We start from the raw sequence: 24,731 nt of genomic DNA, 5'->3' as shown, positions 1-24,731 counted from the left end.
AAACAAACAATATTAATAAACAAAAAGCGTCTTCTTTTCTTCAAGCTACCACAAATGGAAGTCTGAGTGAAGATCGGATGTGCTGAAAGTTGTACAATCAGGAGAATGGTGTAAACTGGGTCTAATTCCGTGTTTAGAGAGGAGAGCTGCTCCAGGAACTCCAGTGTCAGGTGTTTCTCCTTTCTCACTTCTCTCCTGGGTTTTTATATCCGACCTCCTCAGCAGGATCCCCCTCTGTCTCCATCACCCCGGGACACGTCACAGGGTGGACCAGGGCCTTCAGTTTTTGCCTGAGCTCCTCCCATCAACAACTTAACCCCCCCCCCCCAACCCCCCAAACTCCGACCACAATCAAATCACCCCAATCATTACCGCCCCCCCCCTCCGCCCCCGCCCGCAACCACCCAGTTTACCCCGCAACCAGTTTACACCCCAGTTTACCCCCCCAGTTTATCCAGCCAGGGTAATCCTTTAATCCATTTAGTGTCTCAAGAAGACAAAACTGACGCGTAGCGCTACCCGTGCACAAGCTTCCTGAAAAATAAATTTCGGGAATGCTAAATACCTTACTGACGACTCGAACACACTTTCAGCTCCATTTTGATATATTCAATTCAATTCCCCAAAATAAACATTACTACTACTACTACTACTTGGGTCTACTTCTACTACTACTACTAATAATAATAAAGATAATAATATATTATTATTACTGTATTGTATGTTATATAATTATTAATAACATATATTTCTATATTAAATACAGTAAATATAGGGAAATTATAAGTTATAATTATAAATAATGAAAGTATATAAATTATATACTATTATACTATAAATATTATGTACTAAGAACTCCAATGTTTCAGTTCAATAAATAAAAATAAATACATTCAAAGAAGAAGTGTGTGTGTGTGTGTGTGTGTGTATATATATATATATGGGGGGGGGGGGGGGGAATCACACAACTGCCCAACACCTCATGATTTAAATATTCGTGTTATAGAAATAAAATTAGTCAGTTAACCTGAAATTAAGCTATAATAATACTGACTATAATAATATTATCTATAATAACACTCTTTATAATAATATTATCTGTAATAATAATCTACAGCCTATTTACTCAACAAGAGAAGGTGAAATTATATATGATTAATTATCATTTTAATCATGAAAAGAAGAGAGTGAAGTCCATTATCTCTGTGTCTAAAATGAAGTGCATTGTAGGTTAAAATAGCAAAACCAGTTAAAATAACAGTTAAAAGTAATAAATAAATAGATAATAATATCCAATAAATAGATAGGCTAGATTTTTTTTGCCCAATTTCTGGTATACATATGGATAATGGATAACATCTCGTGCGTGTGTGTGTGTGTGTGTATGTGTGTGTGTGTGGCAGTATTTACTCCAATTAACAACACAGCAATTAAAATTAAGAGATTTCTGACATGACATGAAAGTAAGGAGATGTTAAATGGTGACAATTTTAGTTTAAAAGTTCAAAAGTTTGTTTTAATTTGTTTGATCAGACAGCAGACTGCAGGTCTAATCCTCTACTTTTTAACCTTTTCATGCACACTTATGAAGAGATATAGCCTACAGTCAATCCCCTCCCTTATTTAACATTCTCAGTGTCTCTCATATTTCTTTACAAACTTCCTACACTAAATTCCAAAGTAAGAGAAAAAAAAATGCAATATACAATGACGTTTTTAAAACTTAATTTTAAAGGATTTTAAGCTGCATTACGTCATTATTAATACCTTGCTATAATTTGAACAAAATTTACACGTCATAAATTTTGGAATTTTTTTTGGAATTTTTCTATTCCAATTATAATTAGCCTGTCCTTTCATGGTTTTCCTACACACTGACAATCTGTTTATTGTTTCATAGCCTAAGTGATATTTATTTTCATTGTATTTTTTTATTATACACCAACTGGAGCTCATAATACACTTCATTTCGGCACTGTGTGTGTGTGTGTGTGTGTGTGGTTTAAGAGGACAGTCAAAAGCGCTTAATGAAGGCGTTAATTAGGAAACTGAAAGCCACTAATCCCGCCTCCGTGCTCCTAATAACGGGTTTAGTTACACTCCTGTAACCTGTGATTCAGGTGCACTTTATTAGAAGAATCGAGACTTCCTCCACATGGAGCAGAATCGCGGAATTAACGCGGAACAAAGGCGCAGAGCCGCAGTGCGCAGGTTTAAAGCGGATTAACGCTTTCATCAGGACAAAAACCCGCTTTATTCTAACTGTTTGGATTTCCTTATTCCAGTTTATAACGGTCCATTAGACTCCTTCAGCTCCTCAGTGTTTCTTCTCAGCAGTGAAAGGGGAGAAACAGATAATGATGGAAGGAAAAGTGGATGATTTGATACAGTGACATTTCTTTTGCGACACTGGTCCTCATGACACCTCCCAGTCCTTCCTGACGGACATTTTCCTCTTCCCCAAGGCCTAATTTCTGTTCAGTAACATCTCTGTTAGTTTAGTTATTCCCATAGTTATGATGTAGCAGCCTATAGTTAGCAAGTTTTAAATAGCGTACTTTTTACAGAATTTCTAATAAATTGTCCATAGTGGGGACATTCCATCAATAGAGTACCTTTGCTATGTCCATATATTTTAAAAGAATACATGCACAGAATAATAGCTGTAAACTAAAATATAATAAAACGACCAAAAAAAAGGTGGTTTTATATGATATATATTTGTTAAAAATATCAATAACCTTAGTGTCCCCACTCAGAAAGATAGGTTTCCCTTGTCCCACCTTATTGACAATCTTTCTGCATTCCAAATATATAGTAATAAGCTAAAATTAACTATTAAGTTGATTTATTCATTGATTGATTTATTTATTGATTGTATGGTCAAATTGTTATATGTGTCATTTAAGGGTGAAAACATTAACTTGCCTTATTACGTTATTTTAAGTAATAATGGCCTAATTATACCTCTAATCCCACAGTATAGGCTACTGAAACCCATTTACTCATTTTCATTAGGATCAATAATTCTTCTTCCTGGAAGCCTGCAGACATATATAACACATATATCATATATGAATTAGTGTGTGAGAGACAAAAACTGTATATTGTTCATTTTTCCACCAGGACATAGAAAAACGGGAAATAATCCTCTGTTATAACACAAATGTGATCAATATAAATATAAATATAAACACAACAAACTCTTCTTTTTATACAGTGAGTATAGAACAGTAGCTTCCAGTTTAATTAGCATGCAGTTACATTTAAAAAATCCAAACACCAATATATAACCTTTGATTATTTTTCAATAAAGCGTTCATACTCTCTCATAAGCACTCACAGAAACAGATTCACTAACACATAATCACACACAGCCTTGCTGAAAATACTGAATAAAGTAGTGAAGTGACTCTGTAATAAATACTAAGAATAGTTTCAAGTGCAGTTTATGTTGTTGTTGAAATAATAGATCAAGTATAAATTAATTAATTTTCGCTCGTACTCTTTTTCTAAACACCTGATTCATCTCATCTGCTCACGTTCAAGTTCATCAATTCAACCAGATGCTTTTACATAACATAAAACACAATAATCTCTCTCTCTCTCTCTCTCTCTCTCTCTCTTGCCACCACGTGTTGCATCTTGTCAGGATGGTTACATGACGCAGCACTTCTCCTCGGCCTTGCCCTTTATCTCGTTAAACGTGGCCGTGGCTTTCTCCTTCATCTGCTCCATGTCCATGTTCTGCAGGTTCTGTATCTGGCCCAGGATGGAATCTTTCTCCTCCTCCTCCGTCGCGTCCTCGTCCACCATTTTCAGCAGCTCCTCGGGCACGTCCACATCATCCCCGGCGATCTGAATCATGTTCTCGTCCTGCTCGCTCTGACAACATGGAGAAGGTAAAGGGTCATTTAAGATAAGATAAAGATCAAAAAGTTCCAGAATGCAGCGCAGCGATACAACACAGTTGTGCTGAGTGATGACAGAGACTTGGCTTGGCTATTCAGCGATCTATAACATGTTGACCGCGACAGTGTTGATGGCGATATTAGCATGACAGTTGACGCTTTAGAAGCTGATCTGTTCACGCAGATTGTACAGACATGGAGGTGAGAAAGCTGGACAGACTGAAACACTAAAGAGCCGCTGCATCGCTCTCTTTAGGTAGAGATGAGGCGAGAGCTAATCCTAAGAACAAGCTCCCACAACTTGGAATTTCTAATAGGGACCTCGAGATGGTCTCCTGAACCCTGAGTTCAGCAAGTGACATCAAATCAACATAGCCCCTCACAGCATCAACAGGAGAAGTATAGGCCTACGTATGTCAGTCATCACAGTTAGCTGGCCAGCTTGTTGCTAACAAAAGACGAACACGGAGACGCGTCCATGTTTGTTTCCCACTTTGTAGCTCGAATGCACAGAGGTTGAAAATGGCATTGTGGGTAATGTAGAAAACTGTTAACCAATGTGAACATAGACCAACGTGTCAAAGAAAGAGGTATAAGCAAAAAAAAAAACAACACTTAGATTTGCATTATAACACAAATCTCAAACACTGTTGAAGATGGCATGTTCATTATAAAGCGTAAAATGTTTGTCGTTCAGGGTGAATTTTTCCTTTAATGATTGTGATCTTTCTTTATTTCTTTCTTGTTGCATGGGTTTCATGGCTTCCCAGCATCAATACACACCTACAGCTCCATCAGCTTAATGAGAAACATTAGGTAAATCTGTCCATGTTTAAGATATTTTCACTTGTACTGCACTTGAAATGTATGAAAGGTGTGATATACGCTACAGTAAGTCAATTATTGTAATTATTATCATAACACTTTATTGATCCTAAGGGGAAATTAGTGATCCAAAATTTCTCAACATGTCACACAAAATAACTGTGTGTGTGTGTGTGTGTGTGTGTGTGTGTGGACTCGTGTGTTGTATCTTTAAATCTTGTATATTTTTTACATTTAGTGGAAAAAGGACAGAAGCTTTAAAACAGTTAACCGTCAGTGAGATTATATTTATATCTGTAATTAAAAATGCAAGGCCCTGGATGCACTTTTTTTTTTTTAGATCATCTATAGTGTAATTCCTCTGAACACTGACCTCAGTAAAGGGTTAGAGCTTTAAAGAAACGCTAAATCCATGCACAGGAAACAGCAAACAGGAGACAACATGCACCATGGTCTTATTCAACATGGATAATTTGATAATATTAAATATAATAATTGTTATAAAAGATTAAATGAAGGTTGAGTGTAAAATCGTAAATTCAGTGCAGTGTTTCTATTGTATAGGGTTCTCGAGTTATTGTTTTTCTAGAAACTGGGCTGTAGTTTGATTCCACATCAAAACACAAAACAGCAAGTCTTAAAAGTCCTTTAAAAAACTGGACAAAAAACAAAACAGAACGCTAAGCATCACAATTTTATGGTTGAATGTACACATCTTACTGTACACATACACAACTTAACTAGAACAGATCAAATAAAATTCAAAACATTTCATTTGAATAATATTGTAATCCATCCATCCATCCATCCTCTATACCGCTTAATCCTTTTCAGGGTCATGGGAAACCTGGAGCCTATCCCAGGGAGCATCAGGCACGAGGCAGGGTACACCCTGGACAGGGTGCCAATCCATCGCAGGGCACAATCATATACACACTCACACACCCATTCACACACTACGGACATTTTGGACATGCTAATCAGCCTGCCATGCATGTCTTTGGACTGGGGGAGGAAACCGGAGTACCCGGAGGAAACCCCCGCAGCACAGGCAGAACATGCAAACTCCGCACACACAGGGCCACAGTGGGAATCGAACCCCCGACACTGGAGGTGTGAGGTGAACGCGCTAACCACTAAGCCGCCGTGTGCCCCATAATATTGTAATTAAATATTTTAATTCAGTTAGATACAAACTATGAGCTTTACAAGACACTTAATCAGTGTTTTGAATGGTTACGTAGGCGATGATGAATGAGCGAACATCGACAAGGCAAAGCTAGAGGAACCAGGACGTAGAAAGAAGATCATTCGAAGCAAACAGGAAGTGTTCATGACGGTTCCTACCTTTGGCAGTCTGTATTTCTCCCGAAGACATACCCTGAGATTTGCCCTCTCTGCCTTCCTGTGTAGGAAATCAGCATCTCTCTCCATCCTGAAGGTCACAACAAGGTCACGTCAGATCTTGAATCAGCATTAACTCTGGTTTACAGTGAGTGAGAACTTATTTTACACTGCACATTTACTGCGAGGAAATGATTGCAATAAAATCTCATTTTGTGTGATAAGTGCTGTATGACAGATTATACAATAGAGTCTCTCACAGCAGTCGTACGATGCTGGAGAGTTTTTAGACACATGTTGCAATCAGAAAGAGCACAACTTGTTTGTTGGCCATCTTTGTGAGGAAAGAGAGAAAAAAGAGAGGACTGGTGAGGGAACGACTGTTTATAGCTGCTATAACGTAAGTAAGAGCTGGAACTTGTTTCATGGATGTACCACAACATTAATTGTAAACGGATAAACAGTCTGACGTGTCATTTTAAAAAAATAAATAAGCATTGTAGTCATTAGTAGATTGCTGTTATGCTGTATAAGAGGAATAAAAGACTTTGTGGCGTGACGTTATAGCACAACATTCAACTATGGAGTTTTAACAGTAACTCCGCTTCTTTAATCACACCACCTTGGCGTTGATTGTTTTCCTGTAACAGCATGACAGCGGGTTTTATTCCTTACTAAACGTCAGAACGGATGTAACATGATGGCTGACCCATGGCCTCGGCTCAGGAGGAAAGGATTAGAGAGGATGGAATGATGTCACAGTGTTTACAGGGTTTATCGTATAATCGAACTGACAGCAAAAACCTTCACGTCTGCGTTCAGAAAATAAAGTTTTGCATCACAGTTTTAAATGAATGTTATTTTATAGTGTAATGAAACATTGTAGACAAGATTAAAGAGGATTCATTTTGCTGGAAATTATTTATTTTTTTTGGCAGAGATATAGGTTAATTACTAAATCTCATCATCACAGCTGGAGTTACAATTACAATTTATTAATGATATATATAGATAACTAGTACTGTATATTGACCTACTTCTCCTCCACCAGTTGTTTCTGATACTCCTCATATTCCTCTCGGGTCATCCCAGCCGCCGCCGCCGGGTCCTTTGGAGTTTCTGCTTCGGATTTCTCTTCTCCTCCTCCGAGTCCCATCCCTTTCAGCGGGTTCCCCACCATGCTCTTAATGAGAAACGCCATTTTCCTCTGTCTGAGTGTGTTAGGTCCTTGTTTTTTGGTGAAAGGTCTGCAATCCAGCAGAGTTTAGAGCTTTGTTTAACCCAACAGCTTCTGTCAAGGACAGTGGTGAGGAATGAGTGAGAGAGAGAGAGAGAGAGACAGAGAGAGAGAGAGAGAGAGAGAGAGAGAGAGAGAGAGAGAGAGAGAGAGAGGCTGTAATCTGGATTAAACTACGGCTCTACTTTGGCAGATGGTCATGGGTCTTTCCTCTTCAACAGCAGTAAAGCACACAGACATGTCACACATACAAAACAAAAAAAGACGATTTTAAATTTTGAAGATTGGACTATATTTTTTTCTTCTGGTTCATTACTTTGGCTCTCATGAATAAGACTGCCTGCTAATCAGATTACATAATGAAGAGGAAACACGATGTAGATCAGCTCCAGAGCTCAAAGATCTTTCACCTAGTTCCTAAAATGTGGCAGAGAAATCAGGATAAGACACCTGTAACAGGAACCACCTGAACATTTTTATTCAGATTAAAATCTCCAACAGTCCTTGCAACAAAATAGAGGACGTCATGCTAGGTCATTACTCATAACTTCAAAGCCAGGAGTTATACAGTACACTGTACTGTACATCAGATATAAATAGTAGAGATGGCACCGAACTGATACTCAGTAAAAAAATTGGATCGGATATCAGATAATATCAGATACCATGACAAACAGCAAAGCATGGAACTGGTTTTGGAAAAAAAATCTATTTTTGGAGCTGGAAACGTTCACATATAAAGAGGCGTGATTGTTTTTTCTTTTGTTAGGATTGATTTGATTATATTTCTAGTTTATACTATATTATATTTACAATGAAAGTATTTAATAATTGTATAATGTTTAAAATGACATTGAAATGTTACAGTTAAAAAAAAAAAAACATTTTTAAGCTTACTAATTTCCAAAGAAACAGGTATTAATTGGACGGGTTTTGATATCGACTGATACTCAAGGTTTCAGTTTTCCGTGTACTACGCTTAACTTTTAGACAGACGTTGTAAAAGGCAGTAAAAACTACCTCAGCATGAGAACATGAGATGAAATAAAGACTGTTAGGATTTATCTTAGCAAGTATATATCAAGGTGGCTTGGTACAGTGGGACATACCATTGAAAAATCATGGACAGGGGAGTTCAATTCAGAAAACGAAAATGACCTCAGACTGAAGCTGATCTCGGAGACCTGACGCAGGAACAACATAACAGATGTGTTTGCTTTCACTGTATAATCTGATAAGAGAGAGAGAGAGAGAGAGATGGAGAGAGAGAGAGAAAGAGAGAGAGAGAGAGAGAGAGAGAGAGAGAGAGAGAGAGAGAGACTGTAATCTGGATTAAACTACGGCTCTACTTTGGCAGATGGTCATGGGTTTTTCTCTTCCACAGCAGTAAAGCATACAGACATGTCACACATCCAAAACAAAAAAAGACGACTTTAAATTTTGAAGATTGGACTATATTTTTTTCTTCTGGTTCATTACTTTGGCTCTCATGAATAAGACTGCCTGCTAATCAGATTACATAATGAATAGGAAACAATATTGCTAATACTGTTCAATTGCTAAATATCAAGTGAAAAACAGAAATGTTTTTTTTGGGGGAAAAAACAAACAAACAAAAAAATACCTTCCAATATCAAGATTTGCACAAGTGTACACACCCTTTTATAATTGAGAACATGACAGTGTTCAGAATCAACCAATTACATTTAAATTCGTGTTAAATACTATTAGTGTACACCTGCCTTCATTTAAAGTGACTGATTAATCCCAAATAAATTCCAGCTGTTCCTATAGGATTCTCCTGACATCTTCAACATCCAACTGGAAAAGCCATGGGCCACAAAGAGCTTACAAAGCAGGTACGGGATCTCACTGTTGAAAAATATAAATCAGGAGAGGGTTACAAATAAATTTCAAGGTATCGGAACACTCTAAAGAGAATAATCAACAAGTGGAGAAAATATGGCACGACACTGACACTACTAAAAACAGGACGTCCCTCTAAAATTGATGAGACGATCAGGAGAAAACTGCTCATGGAGGCTGCCGAGAAGCCTACAGTGACATTATAGCAACATCCTGAATTCTTCATATCTCTGGGCTATAGGGTATGGAAGACTTTTTTAATCAAAAAACAAATAAAAAAACATCTCCAATCTTACAAAACCATGTGGAATAATGTGTTTTGGTCTGGTGAGACCAAAGTTGAACTTTTTGGCCATAATACCCAAAGATATGTTTGGCACAAAAACCAGAGCACATCACCAAAAGAACACCATCCCTACCTTAAGGTTTCTGCTAAAACACGTAAGATGAAGAGGAATTTCACTTTTCGGCATGACAACGACCTGAAGCAAACCTCCGGATCACCAAAGGAACGGCTTCACCGAAACAAGATCAAGGTTTTGGAACGGCCCAGCCAGAGCCTAGGTCTAAATCAACATCCAATCAAACATTATGTGCGGTGACCTGAAGAGGGCTGTGTACAGGAGATGCTCAGCCAATCTGACAGAGTTAGAACACTTTTACAAGGAAGAATGGCAAAATATTGCTAAGTCAGGATGCGCCAAACTGACTGACTCTCACCCAAAAAGATTGAACGTTGTGATAAAATCTAAAGGTGCTTCCACGGAGTATTACTTTAGGGGTGTGCACACTTATGCAGCCAGGTTATTGTACAATTTTTATGTTTCATTTTCCCCTAAAACGATTCTTATTGTTTTTCACTTAAACAGGTTAAAATTCTACAATAAAGGTAGAAAAGGTTCTGACATGATTTATCGTGGTTTCATTTTTTTTTACATGATAAAAACCTGCCATTTGAAAAGGGGTGTGTAAACTTTTTATATCCACTGTATGCACAAAAACAATAGTTTATAGCTAGTTCATCACCAGTAACTGCCATGGGTACAACTTCTAATCTGGTATGTGGACAAATATCAATTCTAATTCATTCTATTCTAAATAATGATTTTTTTCAGCAAATTAATGTTTAAAAATACACTCAGAACAAATTTCCACATATTTAAGGCCAAATTCGGATAAAATTTCTTTTGATATCTTGATTAAAAAGCTACAGATATAAATAAACCTTCTTTCGAACAAATATTTGTTGTTACAGTGTGTATTTGTAAAGCCTCCTGTGGTGAAGATTTCCACCTCTGCTGTTTTTAATTGTTAAGTGAATCCCGTACACAGCTAATTAGAACGAGGAGAAGGGGAGCGTCACAGAGCCAGCTAAAAGTGTCTCTTAATCCTTACGTTTACACAGTGTGTTAAAGTAAGAGTGAAAGAAGCAGAACGAGGGGGTGTGAGCATGATCAGTGTTTACACAGCGCCGCTCTCACCAGGAACCTCTTCTCCATTCATGACCAGGAAAAGCAACATGCACCTCTCACAAATGTCACAACTTGGGTCTAGCTGGTGGGGTTTTTTTTAAAAACTAGAAAGTCAACAAATTTTCCCCACAGAAACACCAGAATGTGGCTTTTAGAAGAACCTAAACTTTTATATAAACCTATACCCATTTGTTGTTCAGTAAAACGTTTTGGCTTGAGATATATATAAAAAAAAAAATATATATATATATATAAAAATAAAAGAACACAAGCTCAAAAAGGATTTGTTGTATATTTAAGCATCCTAAAACATTTTTCATTGGGAAACATCTGGAGTAAATTCTCCTTAATCAACGACAGGATGGTGTGATGAAGTGGTGTTAATGTAACTACCTCAAAGTTGATTATTTTTCTATAACAAGATGTTCCGAAGTGTTTTATTCCTCTTATAACACGGAAATTTCCCAATTATTATAACGTTATTCTTTAAAGTACAACATTTCACACTTTTTTTGTCCATTTATAGTTACATTTAACATTTAGCTTAAGTTATGGCAGGTATAAACGCAAAGAAGCGTAAACTCCTCTGTGGGAGAACAAAGATTCACACAGCTGTAAAACAGTCTGACTGTTGCAAAGCGTCGACACTGGAGACTCCTTCCGTAAATGTTAAATAAATATCTCCTTACTTTAAGAAAAATACTTTTTCAGTAGAAAGATATAAAATATAAATATAAAATGTAAGAAATAAACGTGCGTTTTATATGCTGTGCCAAGGTCACAGAGGTCAGCGCTAAATAACGAGACCACTCTTGTGGGTTTGGATTTCTGTTTATGTAAATTGTTCAGGAAAAAAAATAAAGTAATAATAATTTGGCAGTTTGGCTACAAGGCTTCAGGAATAGACAGCATTTTCCCCTCTAAACAACGTATGATATAAAAGATCATGTTTCTACAGTAGAACGACAACGGTCTCAGAGGGACAGTGGTTGGTTTCCTGAAGCGATACAGACTGAAGTAGAAATTCATAACACTAATCAAATATATTAATACATGAGATTTAAGGGACTTTAAACCAAGAATGGGAACAAAATCACTCATTTACACCCTGTACAATTCTGATCAAATTAAAAAAATACTTCAGGCTTTCAAGTAGAATAACTTAGAACAATGAAGTTTTTGCAACAAAACTAGACGACTGTGATGAGTCTGGCAAAAGTTCATCAAAAGAATTTCTTCGCTGCTGCTTCCTTTTGGCTTCTGAAAGAAAGAGAGAGACAGAGAGAGGGAGAGAGAGAGAGAATTTTTATTAGATTTAATGAACTAAAACAGAAGAATTTATTTCTCATATTTATTAAACGTAACAGTAAAATGACTCAATCACAATCACATCCATTAGGATGGAGAGTATACAGTATGGATAATTACAACAGGCTGAAATGTGTTCAGTAAATAAAATTTTTAAATACTGTATAGAGTTTATTTGATCGATGTTCAGGGAAAATAACCAGACAGAATCAGTAAATGTTTACACACGAGAGTTTGGTCTAAGCCGTGTTGAGGGATTTTTATTTCTTCATAAAAGTTGTTCGCAGATGAAACTCACTTGTACATGGCGTATCCGAAAAACAGCAGCGTCTGAACAACGACGAAGACGACAAAGTGCGCTGTGGAGAGACAGGGTGGAGGAGGAGGCGGCTCAGGACATTTCTGCTTCTCCGCTGGAGCCTGAGGAGGGAAACGCGAGCAAAAATGAACCACAGCAAAATAATTACTGGCATTAACGTCGTAAGCATCTTTAACGTACAGACACAAGAATACCGCCGTCGTTTGCGTCACTTTATCAAGAACAGCATGCGAAAAAGCCACATTCGGGTTTTCTCTGCTTTAATGGAATAAAAATATAGATCATTTAGTCCAGTACATTCTTTGGAAAATTATCAAAAATAAAAAATTAAAATTGGAATTTAATTAGGTTTACATCGCATAGAATTTGGAGTTTCCACCTCGGGTTAATGTTTATAATGCATCAAAATGCTTATTTTTATTAATATTCAAATGTATATATATTTTTCCTTTTCCTATGTATGTATTGATGTATTTTCAATGTGTTCAAATAGTTTCAGCTGCTTTTAAAAAGTAAATAATAATAATAATAATAATAATAATAATAATAATAATAATAATAAATGTTTTTATGATTAACACTATACATATTAATATTGCACTTTTCATTAAAGATTAACTTGTGCTTATGTATAATACGTACAGAAATATGCATTATTTTTGGTTTTATATTTTATTTTATTGTATATTTGAAACCAAGTCTCAGCTTAATATGCAAAATAAATAAATAAATAAAAATTAAAGAGAAAAATTCTCAAATCTTGTATTCATTATTCTACATTAATATTTTTTCTTGATAATTACGACTTTGCGTATGAAATATTGTGCACTGCGAGCTCACCGCGTTTCTCTGGATGATGTGCTCGACGTTCCTCTTGACGACGTGTAGATGCTCTTTGATGTCGTTAAAGTGTTGGATCGTCTCGTACGTGCCCAAAGCGCCGGCGTTTCCCTGCTGCGCTACACTCAGCTGCTGCACCGCCACTGAAAAACTGTTTCTATTAAACACACACACACACACACACACACAAGAGAATATTAAATATGTTTATATTTTTACCTTGTGTAGAAATGATACACAGACATTCACTCTCTCAGTAACCTCAGTGTCACAGAATACATACTAATAAACTCCAAAATAAATATTTAGGCTCCTAAACCAGTTTACTAATAACGTATTGTTTAAATTAATTTCAGGATTTTTGTCCAAGTCCAAAAAAAGTTACTCAGTAAAAGGTTTGTGCTTTATACAGTTGATAAATCAAGGCAAAAGGTTTTACATCGCCTCTAATGGCCAAGCACCGTCACTGCAACAAAACATTCAAACCTTAACACGCTGAAGCGAAATTCTTCAAATGTAAATGACATGCAAATATTACAGCATGTTTTCCCTGATCTAACCCCATAATCCTTCACCCATAACTAAAAATAATAATTCTCAAAATCCAGCTTTAAATTAGACAGCTAAATGAATCCCCCCAAAAACCATGTTCTCCTTCTTAAACATATTGCACACAATTACAAGAAAAAGGATTAGACATAAAGAGATGACATGCTTACCTTTAACATCGTTTAATTTCACACAAAATGGCGTTCAAATCAGAATAGGGTCAGAGACAGGTTGTGTATTTCAGATCAAGGCTGTCAGTGAGGCGTGAAGAAAAGCGTACATTTTCCCTCAAAGATTTAACATGCAAGCAGTTAAAAAACAAAAAAACAAACAAAAAATACATGATGAATAGTCACTTATGCTTAAAAAAAACCCTGCTGAATTCTGATTGGTCGGAAGCTTTTGTACGGGACTTATAAAAGCATCATAAAAGCACTTATATAACATGTATGGAAGGAGTCTCCAGTGTCAGCGCTTTGTAACAGTCAGAGGTAAAGCTGTAACTTAAAAGTTTAAAGCTGAGGACAGGAACTAACTTGATTCACAGATGTTCAGACAAGCATTAGATCCCAAAACGTCCCTTGAGACACACATTAAACCCTTCGTCTCATCTACATTTGTTCTAAATGACCTACATACAAAGCAAAAGCCTTTTTGTTTCGACTGCACGATTTTATCAGACGTATGCTCAGGTCAATAGATTAATTCAGCGTTCGACGCTTATCTTTACAGATTATTTTGCTAATCTATACAAGATCAGAGATAAATCTGCAACATAATTCAAACAATATGAAGAAGTGGATTAACCCAAAAGAGCAAACCGCCACATTGAGTAGTGAGTACTAACCCCTACTACGTTATGTAGTTAAGAGTGAGACTGTACAACACACAACGCGTTAATCAGACCGTTCAGGAGTTTTTTGTGATTGTTGTGCCAGAAAACCGCTCGATTTTGCTGCGTTTTGTTTTTTTATTTTCTCCCCCCAAAATTTGCGATGCAACTGGTGGAATTTTGTGCACTTTCATTTTGCGGAAAACTCTTAGAATCGGTGAAAACGCAGTGATGTTTGTTAGTAAACGAGACCTTTTAGCTGTACTCATGTTCGACACGTGTGAATCGAAGAGGGCTACAGCTGAACACTCGTTACGTTGTGATGACATCACGTGACGCATCTCAGCCCGAATCTGCGGAAAATCTGAGGTAATTTTGAAAAATGCCAAGCTCCCTGGAAAACTGAGCCGTTTCCTTAATTTTGCATTCAATTCCGCGATCACAAACTCGTGAAATCCTGGAAGGACTGCCTCATCATTGTGAAAAACAGTTCTTTGATTTACGTTACGCTTTGTACTAGCTACCTCCTCAGATTAGATTTACAAAATCACGGCAACTATACTTGCTACTGTATTTACACTCACCTTCCTTATAAGCTCATTTCATTATTCTTCCATTTTTCCATTACGTTGTACCTCAGTTTTGTGCGTAAAACAGTAAACAGGAACTAACTGCAGGTAGGAATTAAAGTTGCGAGTGGGGAAGTGAAGAGCATTTGCATGGATTTGCAGCATTGTAACTAATTTGCATAGAAATGACTGAAAAATCTCAACATAAACGTCAGTGAAACCACGGATCTGCATCATATAGTGCAGTAGAAATCCCTTCCTAAGAAGCAAAACGAGCAACAGTCATTATGGGATTTGAACTCAATATATCGGCCACGGAAGAGAATGTGTTCTCCTCCTCATCATCTTCTCATGAGCATAACACAGCACGTCAAAGCAACTAAAAGTGAAGGGGAGGGGGTCAGTGGGGTTTATCATTCAGGGCAGAGTGTGTGCGTGTGCGCGGAGGAGGATTTCACTTGAGGAAGTGATTAACGCTGGATTACTCACTGAGATCAGACACCTCAGCTGCTGGGTTTAACGCAGATTTACGGCAGCGACGTTGTCCTGGATTTCACTTCAGGATTGTTTTTCTTTCCTTTTTTTTTTTGCAGACATTCACGTGTTTATTTCACGTTTATTATAAATACCACTGTAAACAGAACAACTTTACCTCTGACTATTACAAAGCTCCGACAATGGAGGAGACTCTTCCCATAAACCTTGAACATCTCCTTACAGAAAACGTCACTGTGTCAACGATTACACGCGTTTTGAATCTGTTCACGTGTGATGTTACGCTAGTTTTTAATGTTGTTTGTATTGTGTAGTTGTCTTGTAAAGCCTTCTTGCTGTGTGTTGAATTGTGATGCTGGAGACAGGACACTTCATTAAAGCTCACCTTAACTCGTTGAGGTTGCGCAGGACTTCCTGCTGATTCGTGATTATCGTGTCTGATTCCTGACTCGGACCCTGAACAAACATTAACACAAGATGTTTTTACATCGCTGTTCACCAGCGTTTGGGGTGTTTGTATATTTTGTGACTTTTTTCTTTCAGGGTTTAACTGTGGTCGTACCTGCCCCGACTGGGCCTGTCCTGAGCGTTTGGAGATCTCCTCGGTGATGACGGAGACGTAGCGGCGCTGCTCGTCCAGGATCATGGCCAGCTGCCGGTTCAGCTGTTTAATCTCCATGTGGATTCGGTTTTGACCCTCGAACACCTGACGGATCTCGCGGTCGCTCACGCTCTCGTACAGATCCTCCACTGAGGAAGAGGAGAATTCAGATCACTGGAACATCACGCAGAGACAGCAGAACGTCCAACACACTGTCTTAACTAACTAGCAAGCCAGCACTAACTAGCACTTCACTTCGCTACAGGAGTTAACTCCATTTAAAAAAAAAAATAATAAATTTTTTTATATTATATTATATTATATATATATATATATATATATATATATATAAAAAATGCATAGACGTTCTTTCCAAAATTGTAACGCATCTTTTAAGTATTTAACCTTGAATAAAAAGCCCGTTCTGGATTTAATCACAGTTTTAATTTATTCATTAACTTTAAAGCTAACCTTAGTCATGTTGCAATGACATTCAAAATACTGCAACAAAACAAATACACACACAGACCGCAAACTGAGGTTTCATTTCATTTAAAGTCCCACCCCCCAGAAACTCTACATTCCTCCATAAAGTTACAAGCTCGCATGATCTGTATGAAATGAATAACACCATCAAGAAAAAATAGCTAGTTTTATTTCTCAACTAGCCGCGTTCCCATCGAAATGTTTCGTAAAATTTTAAAAGAATTTCTGAAAAGTTAGCGAGCGAAAGAAAAAGATTCAGAACGAATCTGCTTTCGCATCAACAATGGATATGAATGACAAAACAGCTGCAGCGTAATAGAAAGAGTTAACGTTAACGACCCACGTCATGGTCATGGATTTTACCATCAGTGCAATGAAAAAACAATTATAATGTTGGTTTATAATAATTTAATGATGTATCCTTATAGTTTTACATTTAACTGTGCTAAATAAGCTTTCGTAACATGGGGTACCTTTCTGTGTCTCGTCCTTACTGTAAAGTTTAAAAACCTTTTGTTAAAACAGAAATAGAGCCGATAAAAATGAGTGTTTAGGGTTAACTCGGATTTGCTGTTACCGGTAAATGAATTAAAGGGCAACACCTCTTAAATACATTAAAATACGAGAAAACAAAGCAAATGCATGGTGTGTTTTGACCTGAAGTTTAAGAGCTGTGTGCCACTACTGAAGCTTATTTTCCTAATTTTTCTCTAATTTGTCCATTACGTCCTCAGTGAAAGGCTTCTGTTGTCAAAGCAGGACTTCGTGTTTGAGGTGGAGTGTGTGTGAGAGTGTGTGTGTGTGTATCTCACTGGGCTGCCCGTGGACGTCGGGGTGCTCCTTCTGAAACTCTTCTTTCTTTTTGTCTAGCTCTTGCTGGAAATTCTGAAATTCCTCCTGGTACTTGTCCTGCTCCTCTTTGGGAATCTCTTGTTCAGGTGGAGGCTTCGCAAAAAAAAAAAAAGAAAAAAAAAAAGAAAAGAACGAAACAAAACACACATTCAGAGCTCACGGGAGGCCACACACACACACACACACACTCCTACTCCAATTACGACCCACAAAAGAATGGAGTAATTGGTGAACACTTATGAAATAAGGACTGAGGGTTTTTTCTAACGTCGCTTAAGTGTGTGGACGAGTACTGTGTGGTGTGTGGTGGAGAGAGAAAAAGTAAAAAAGGTACCAGGTTTTGTCCGGGCTCGGTTAATCTGAACAGCAGGAACGACAGGACATCATGGTCATCTGGAACAAATAAACACCCAAATGTACAAGAATAAATCAACTGTGTTGAGGCAGTGAACACACACACACACACACACGGAGTAATATAAAAAAAAAAAAAAAAACAGTTAATAAAATAAAGTTAAGATTTTTTTAAAAATATGATGTGCAAAGAAAATAAGAGTAAAATCAAGATATTAGTAAAATAAATAAAAATGAGGATATTTACACATGAAGGACAAAGTAAGTAAAAGGTTATTAATATGAAGTAAAAATAAATAAATAATTAATAAAATAAATTTTAACATGAAGTACAAAGAAAGGAGCAAAATAAAAAAAAAAACTTTAATAAAATTGAAAAAATACATTTATAAAATTAATAAAGAAAAATTTATAGCATTAATAAAAAAATAATAAACCAAATAAATAAATAAGTACAAAGAAATGAAGGACTGAAAATTCATTAATAAAATAAACAAAACTAAAGCTCTTTAATATGATGTACAAAGAAGTGTAAAAAAAATTTTAAATAAAGATTTTTTTAAAAAATATGATGTACGAAGAAAATAAATAGAAGTAAAGATTTCTTTAGAATAGAAGTAAAATAGAAGTATAGTTAGAAGAACAAATAAAAAACAGTAATGAATACAAGATCAAATAAAAAGAAACGCTAATAAATACAAATGAAATTTTTTATATGGAATACAAAAAAAATAAGGGTAAAATAAAAAAAGTGTTAATAGAATAAAGGTACAAAAAAAGGGTCAAATAAACAATTAATTTATAAAAACATACCTTTTTAACACCTTTTTAACATGAAGTACAAAGAAAAGAACTAGAGTAAACAGTTTACAGAGTGATGTGAGATGCGTTTAAAAAGCAATAATTATTCAAATAAATACACTGCTTTTACACAGACGTATAAAAATAAAAGTGTAGTGCAATTTCTATTTTAGCTCTCAGACCTGCGAGTCCTCCTGTAGCAGCCGAAATGCCGAAAAATCCCGTGGACGGAATGACCATGTTTTCCACTTTGGCACAGAATTCATAATCGTCCTTCCCCGGCATGAATCCGTAATTGATCATAACCTGGAAAAAGCATTGTGAGAACGGAGAACAGTTTTCCCAGACTATAAGACTTTATTTTCCAGTCACTGAAAGTGTACAAACATTTATAAGAACTTATTTATAAACAATACTTAGTGAATAGGCCACGCCCACAAGAGGCACTAGAGCGTTTCTAGTGCAAGTACAGGATTAAATTACATCCTCTGACCTGAGGTCATTTTTAACTGAAAAACTCATTACCGTTAACGTCTTCCTGTAGTAGGTGACTTTGGCTCGGACTGGATACGGTTTATTCCTGAAATCTCGGAGGCAGGTGCCCAGGGCTTGGGTCGAACCATCGCTGTGTGGGACAAAAAGCTGATTTATTAAACCAACCTAGAAATCAGGGAGGGTGTACACACACACACACACACGACACACTACTTCCAGTGTTTCCTTACTTCTGATGATCGTAAATAAGTTTGCCGTTGTTTCCCACGACGAGGATGGCCGGATTATTTTTCTAAAATAGCAAAACGATAAGGAGGAATAAAACAGTGGGTGTGGTGCTGTTACAGGAAAATAATCAATAGAGATAGTTACATTTAACATCGTGGAGCATGCGTTTCACTCTCATGTGAGTGACTCAAAGTATCGCCAGCCACGTTTCCACCCAAGCTGCAAATTTAACTTGTGCCAAAAATTGGAATAATCGCACAAACATTTGCGAATAAAGAACCGTTTCCATCCCGTGTGTTCAAGAGAACAAAACCGTCACTTCTGGGGAAACTGGCGCACCTCGCTCTCCGCCATTTTTTACTTTTCCGTTTTGCAGGGGCAAAGTCATATGACGTTTTTGATGAATTTATTTTAATTTACTCGGAAAACGTGCTTCCGTTGTAGCTTATTGGCGAATAAACAAAAAATTAGACTTTTTTATGCGCATTTTGAAAATTGTATTCAAATCCATTGTTTTTTTTTTTCCTTTTTAAATGTGATATCCCAAAATTCACAAACAAATATTTCCAGTTTCCATGGATGGAAACATTGCTACCGATTCAAGTGAATTCGTATAGATGTTAAATTCATTAATATCCTCCATTTTACAAAACATTTGACTAAGTGATTAAAGAAACAAAATGGTGTCCAAACCAACCTTCCCGTCATTGTCAAAGGAGTCAAAGAAAATTCCCAAGCCGTTCCACTGATCAGCAGCTCCGTACACTGGACCCTCCAGACCCTGATCCTGTGTGTACCATATGGCCTACGCAAAACACACACACAGGTTTAAAACACACACAACAAGTCAAATCCGACAATTCCTTCCCTCAGTGTTTTTTTTCTTTTCTTTTAAACGTACCAGTCCGTCAGCTCCAGTTCTCCCTCGTCCGGATATACGGAACGCCACCTCGGCCTCCCAGTGCTCGAAGTTCACGGGAGTTTTGGTCCAAACTGAGCCCCTCTGACTGCGAAGAGATGGTGTGATCCGGATCTGATCGGCACTTGGGATCGCATCTGGGAATGAGGTAGAAGTCAGGATGAGCTTCTAAGCATGGCATACAAGCTCAATCACCAATCACATTCTTAGAACAAAATAAAAATATGGTTTAATGCTTTCAGTGTGCCAATAACTCTATGTTCACATGCATGTACTCGTTTTCTACACAACTGTGCAACATGGATTTAGCTTATCATCGCTCTATCTGTGTGGGAGAGTGAGGGAAGAATGCAAACACAATCAAAATCACTCTCGGCTTGTCATAACCAAACGAGCTGCGAGGTTCCTGTTGGTGCACGGTACAGTACCTCCGCTTCGCTTTGAAGACCAGACGATCCTCATGGCCAGCAGCTCTAATAATCCCTAATAATAATCCTTCCTCCACATTTTCTCTTCTTTCTCGTTTAGATACAAAACAACTGAGCCACGTGACAAACAGCCGTCGTGTTTATTTTCATGAGAACACGGGATTTGGGGATCTGTCGCGTTCTTCCTCAATCAGTGATCGTGTAGTGTGTGTGTGCGCCTCATCTGCAAACGATCAGGTAGTGATCGCACACTACAACGCCGAACAACAACGTCACGCAGTGCGAGGCGAGGCGAGTTGAGTCGGCGTTTCTGAGATTCGCACTCGGCTTTAGTGAGAACGTTGGACGTGTTGCAACGGAGATCTTTACCCCACAGGAACACAGTCTCTGATTTTAACTCTTTACTAATCACACCTCATGGAAAAAAATAAATAAAAAAACACCCAGAAGACACATTTGAATGTTTTGTAGCTCAGATATTGACCCTGAGCTGTGTACAAAGCTCTGATAAGCAAGGCGTGTGATATATATGTGCGTTAACAGTTTGAACTCGCTGTGCTACATTCTTTAAATAAAAACAACAACTTTCAAGGTTGGGAAGTGGAAATATTTTAACTGAAGGCGTTTTTGCTATCACTTTCCAGTTACAGATGCATCTGAATGCATTTGTTGATAAATATCTGAAATCTCAGCATGCGATCAGAGGTTTTTCCAGGTCTATATTTAACGTCGTTGACATTTTTTGATTTGTTTGAAATAAGTTACATCATTTATCTATCAGTTTTGCCGATTCGTCTTTACCGAAAGTCATCGACACTTTTCCGGAAAATACCGAGCTCTTGTGATGTGATATGACCAATGACTATATCTATATTAAAACGTTATCATTTCTATACTAACAGCTCGTTCATATGGACTTCTACGCTGGACGCTCAAATAGGCTATTAATAAACAGATTTTTAAAGAACACATGTAATCGTTAATACGGTGGCGTTTTCCATACGGAGTCGTTTCTTTAACGTTTATGGAACGAGTCTCCAGTGTCAGAGCTTTATAACAGTCATATAATCCACCTTGCTAAGACAAAAGTCAACACGAATGACAATCGGGTCATGACACACGTAATAATTCAATACGAATTGAACCATCGGCGATAATTCGTGCTTTAATCTGCAAAAGATAATAAGAAGTTTTACAGATTTGTAATGTGCACCTTTTTTTTTTTTAAAAAAAAAAAGTGATTTCTGTTTCAATTCATTAAAAATCCTGTACTGGGTTTATATACATTTTCAGCATGTGTGTGTGTGTGTGTGTTGTGATTACTCTTTTAAAGCGATCTTAAATGATCAGATTTTAATATTTTAGGAATCTGCGAAGCCTGACAGGAAAAAGAAGTTCTCTAGTGTTATTTATCCCATTAATGACTCTCTCAAGCTTGTTGTTATTAGTTTGTTTGTTTTTTTAATTGATAGTGTTGATTTAGGATTAAATCTAACTGTATATATGGGTAGGACGATGGATAATTATTAAATACACAACTGAAATGAAGTATAAAGAAGAAAAAGAAGTCAGGGGGAACTTGACCCAAGTTTTGTTGAACTTACTGCGCATGCGCAGTCCCCACAACTGCCCAGCATCTTTTCCTCATCTACTCTCAGCTCGATTCTGAAAGTTTTGCGCATTTTTTTTTGACGCATGTATCGTGATATTTGTGAAGAAAGGGTATGGAGAATATGGAGAATCCTCAGTAGCAACCATGATAAACTTAAACCTACAGAAGAGCTGAACTTACTGCCAGTGTGAACCCAAAACGGGATCATTCCGTCGCTCTGAGTCAGGTGAGGACCTTTAAAGCTGTATTTATACTCGAAGCGGCGATGCGGCGGCTCCTCGGTTGCTGTTTCGCACCGAACCGAGTAGTGAAATAGCGCTGAGACGAGGAGCAGACACCGCTGTGCGGCCAGGAGCTTCGCCATGGACACCGCCATCTTTTCGGACCTGTTTGGCTGCTGACGAATCGCCGCCTCGCGCACGGCATGACGGGAAACACCTCGAAGGGCCAACAGGGCGCTCTCTGATTGGTCGGAGGCGAGCGCGCGCATTGAAATCCACCGAACGGCTACGTGTACATATCATTATAACAATATCAATATTACATATTTTTGTTAAAGCTGTTTTTTTATTTGGTTTTTTTGGTGGGGCTTAAAAAATGTTTTTGAAGATTCCATGTAATATAACATAACATAATATAACATGTAAGGAATAGGTTAAAAATTCCATAGTTGATTAATTTCCTAATAATAAGTGTTTTATTCCTCTCATACCACAGCAATTTGCCCATTATTAATTATTAACTCATTATTTCGTAAAGAATGACAGGTTGTACATTTTATTCTATTACAGTTACATTTAATGCTGTGGAACATCCATGAAACAAGTTAGTTATGTTATAGCAGCTATAAACGGTCGTTTCCTCACCAGCCTCTCTTGATTTTCTTCTCTCTCTTAACGTTAATAAGACAAAAAAAAACAAAAAACATGCAGCTTGTCACACAAAGAAGCGTAAAGTCCTCCATCCTGAAGATGTCGCAAAACTTAAAGTCACAGCTTTAAACTCTGACTGTTACAAAGCACTGACACTGGAGACTCCTTCCATTCATGTTACATAAACATCTCTTTACAGATCAATGATTTAAAAAAAAAAAGCTGTTTATTATCAGTGGAGGGTCCACCGTACAAGTCCCTGTGGATGAGCTGTTACTATAGAAACGATAAAGTACTACAGCGAGCGCATTAATATAAACCTGTATATTTGCAGCAGCGCGCCTGTCAGAGATGGAGTCGGTGTTGGTTACGTGACGGGAAGTGAGAACAGGAACTAGCTTGTTTCACAGACGTTCTCTAACCCTAAATGTAACTCTAAATGGATAAAAAAGATGTGTCACTGTTTAATTAATAAAATTCGTACTTGTTGACAAATCGCTGTGGTATAAGATGCATAAACGTTTGGGGAACGTGCTGTTCAGGGTGGTTAGTGTAACTCTGCTTCATCACATCACTCTGTTGTTGACTATTTTCCTATAACTGCACAACTCTGCGTGTTTTATTCTTTACATATTATACATTTCCATATCTTGAGGATACGTTATGTAAAGTTGACACAGATGTTTAGGAATTTTGGTATGAAACTGAAATCAGTTTGACTTTTATATTATCTATTAGTCGTTGCTCTGTCTTAAAGCTGAATCGGTTACAGTTTGGTGTCAGACTCGGGTAGGAGGCATGGCCTAAATTCTGAAGGCGGAGATATATATTAGAAGTGATTGTATAGCTACCAATTTAAAAATCAGTAGCTACTACTATAGCCACTGATTTATTTCTGCTCAGTTTTCAAAACTTTTTATACGAACGGTGTCACTGAGAAAGTCGTTTGAGTGGGGTTTGATGATTTAGAGGAAAAATGATTTGTTAGCTACGTTAACCTTGGCGCTACAGTGCAGAACTAAAGAAGGAAACCTTGTATACCAAATTAGCAAATGTGTCAGCTGATCGACTTTATTTGGGGTACGTGGGACATCGTGTACATTTAATTTTTGACCTCTTGAAGCAACATTAATAAATGAATACAGACAGCATCGACGTTATTTACATGTTGTCCATTTAAACATCACCGCATTAGGCTGAGGCTGACCTGGGCAGTGTGGTAATTAATGTTCGATGACAAAAACAACAGACAAAAGAATGAAGCCTGTCCTTATCACAGGAAGAGGTTGTGAAGAGAGAGAGAGAGAGAGTGTGTGTGTGTGTGTGTGTGTGTGTGTGTGTGTGTGTGTGTGTGTGCTGTTTGGCAAGAAAATTTCTACAAAATCCCATCTGGAAGTAATTAATGGGCAAGTGATTGGTGTACAAGGGCCAGGTTTAAAAGAGCTCAAATATTTGTTGAAGTGGCCCTCGTTCCTAATTCTATCTCCCAGGCTGTGGCCCTCATTATTTAGACCTG

At 37.3% G+C, this 24,731-nt stretch overlaps 2 protein-coding genes across 3 annotated transcripts; both read right to left on the bottom strand.

Annotated features, from left to right (window-relative positions):
- Positions 1-3,066: 3,066 nt before the first annotated feature.
- cplx4a (complexin 4a) lies at positions 3,067-7,281 on the bottom strand. Its single transcript, XM_053649221.1, has 3 exons — positions 7,118-7,281; positions 6,084-6,171; positions 3,067-3,885 (listed from the first exon to the last, which is right to left on the bottom strand). Exons 1-3 carry the CDS (start codon positions 7,279-7,281, stop codon positions 3,658-3,660), a joined length of 480 nt encoding a protein of 159 aa, XP_053505196.1. The 3' UTR covers positions 3,067-3,657.
- Positions 7,282-11,467: 4,186 nt separating this feature from the next.
- Positions 11,468-22,848, bottom strand: lman1 (lectin, mannose-binding, 1). 2 transcript variants are annotated; one of them, XM_053649201.1, is made up of 13 exons: positions 22,524-22,848; positions 20,286-20,440; positions 20,082-20,189; positions 19,387-19,448; positions 19,187-19,286; positions 18,844-18,967; positions 17,841-17,899; positions 17,467-17,599; positions 16,130-16,317; positions 15,953-16,023; positions 13,123-13,279; positions 12,262-12,383; positions 11,468-11,912 (listed from the first exon to the last, which is right to left on the bottom strand). In XM_053649201.1, exons 1-13 carry the CDS (start codon positions 22,831-22,833, stop codon positions 11,879-11,881), a joined length of 1,623 nt encoding a protein of 540 aa, XP_053505176.1. In that variant the 5' UTR covers positions 22,834-22,848; the 3' UTR covers positions 11,468-11,878. The 2 variants fall into 2 exon arrangements, with proteins under 2 accessions (XP_053505176.1, XP_053505175.1); XM_053649200.1 differs by having other exon boundaries at positions 11,468-11,915; positions 22,524-22,835.
- Positions 22,849-24,731: the final 1,883 nt, after the last annotated feature.

Source organism: Ictalurus furcatus, chromosome 18 (genome assembly GCF_023375685.1).
Source record: "Ictalurus furcatus strain D&B chromosome 18, Billie_1.0, whole genome shotgun sequence".
NCBI classification, from domain to species: Eukaryota; Metazoa; Chordata; class Actinopteri; order Siluriformes; family Ictaluridae; genus Ictalurus; species Ictalurus furcatus.
This window is presented reverse-complemented; position numbering and strand designations above follow the sequence as displayed.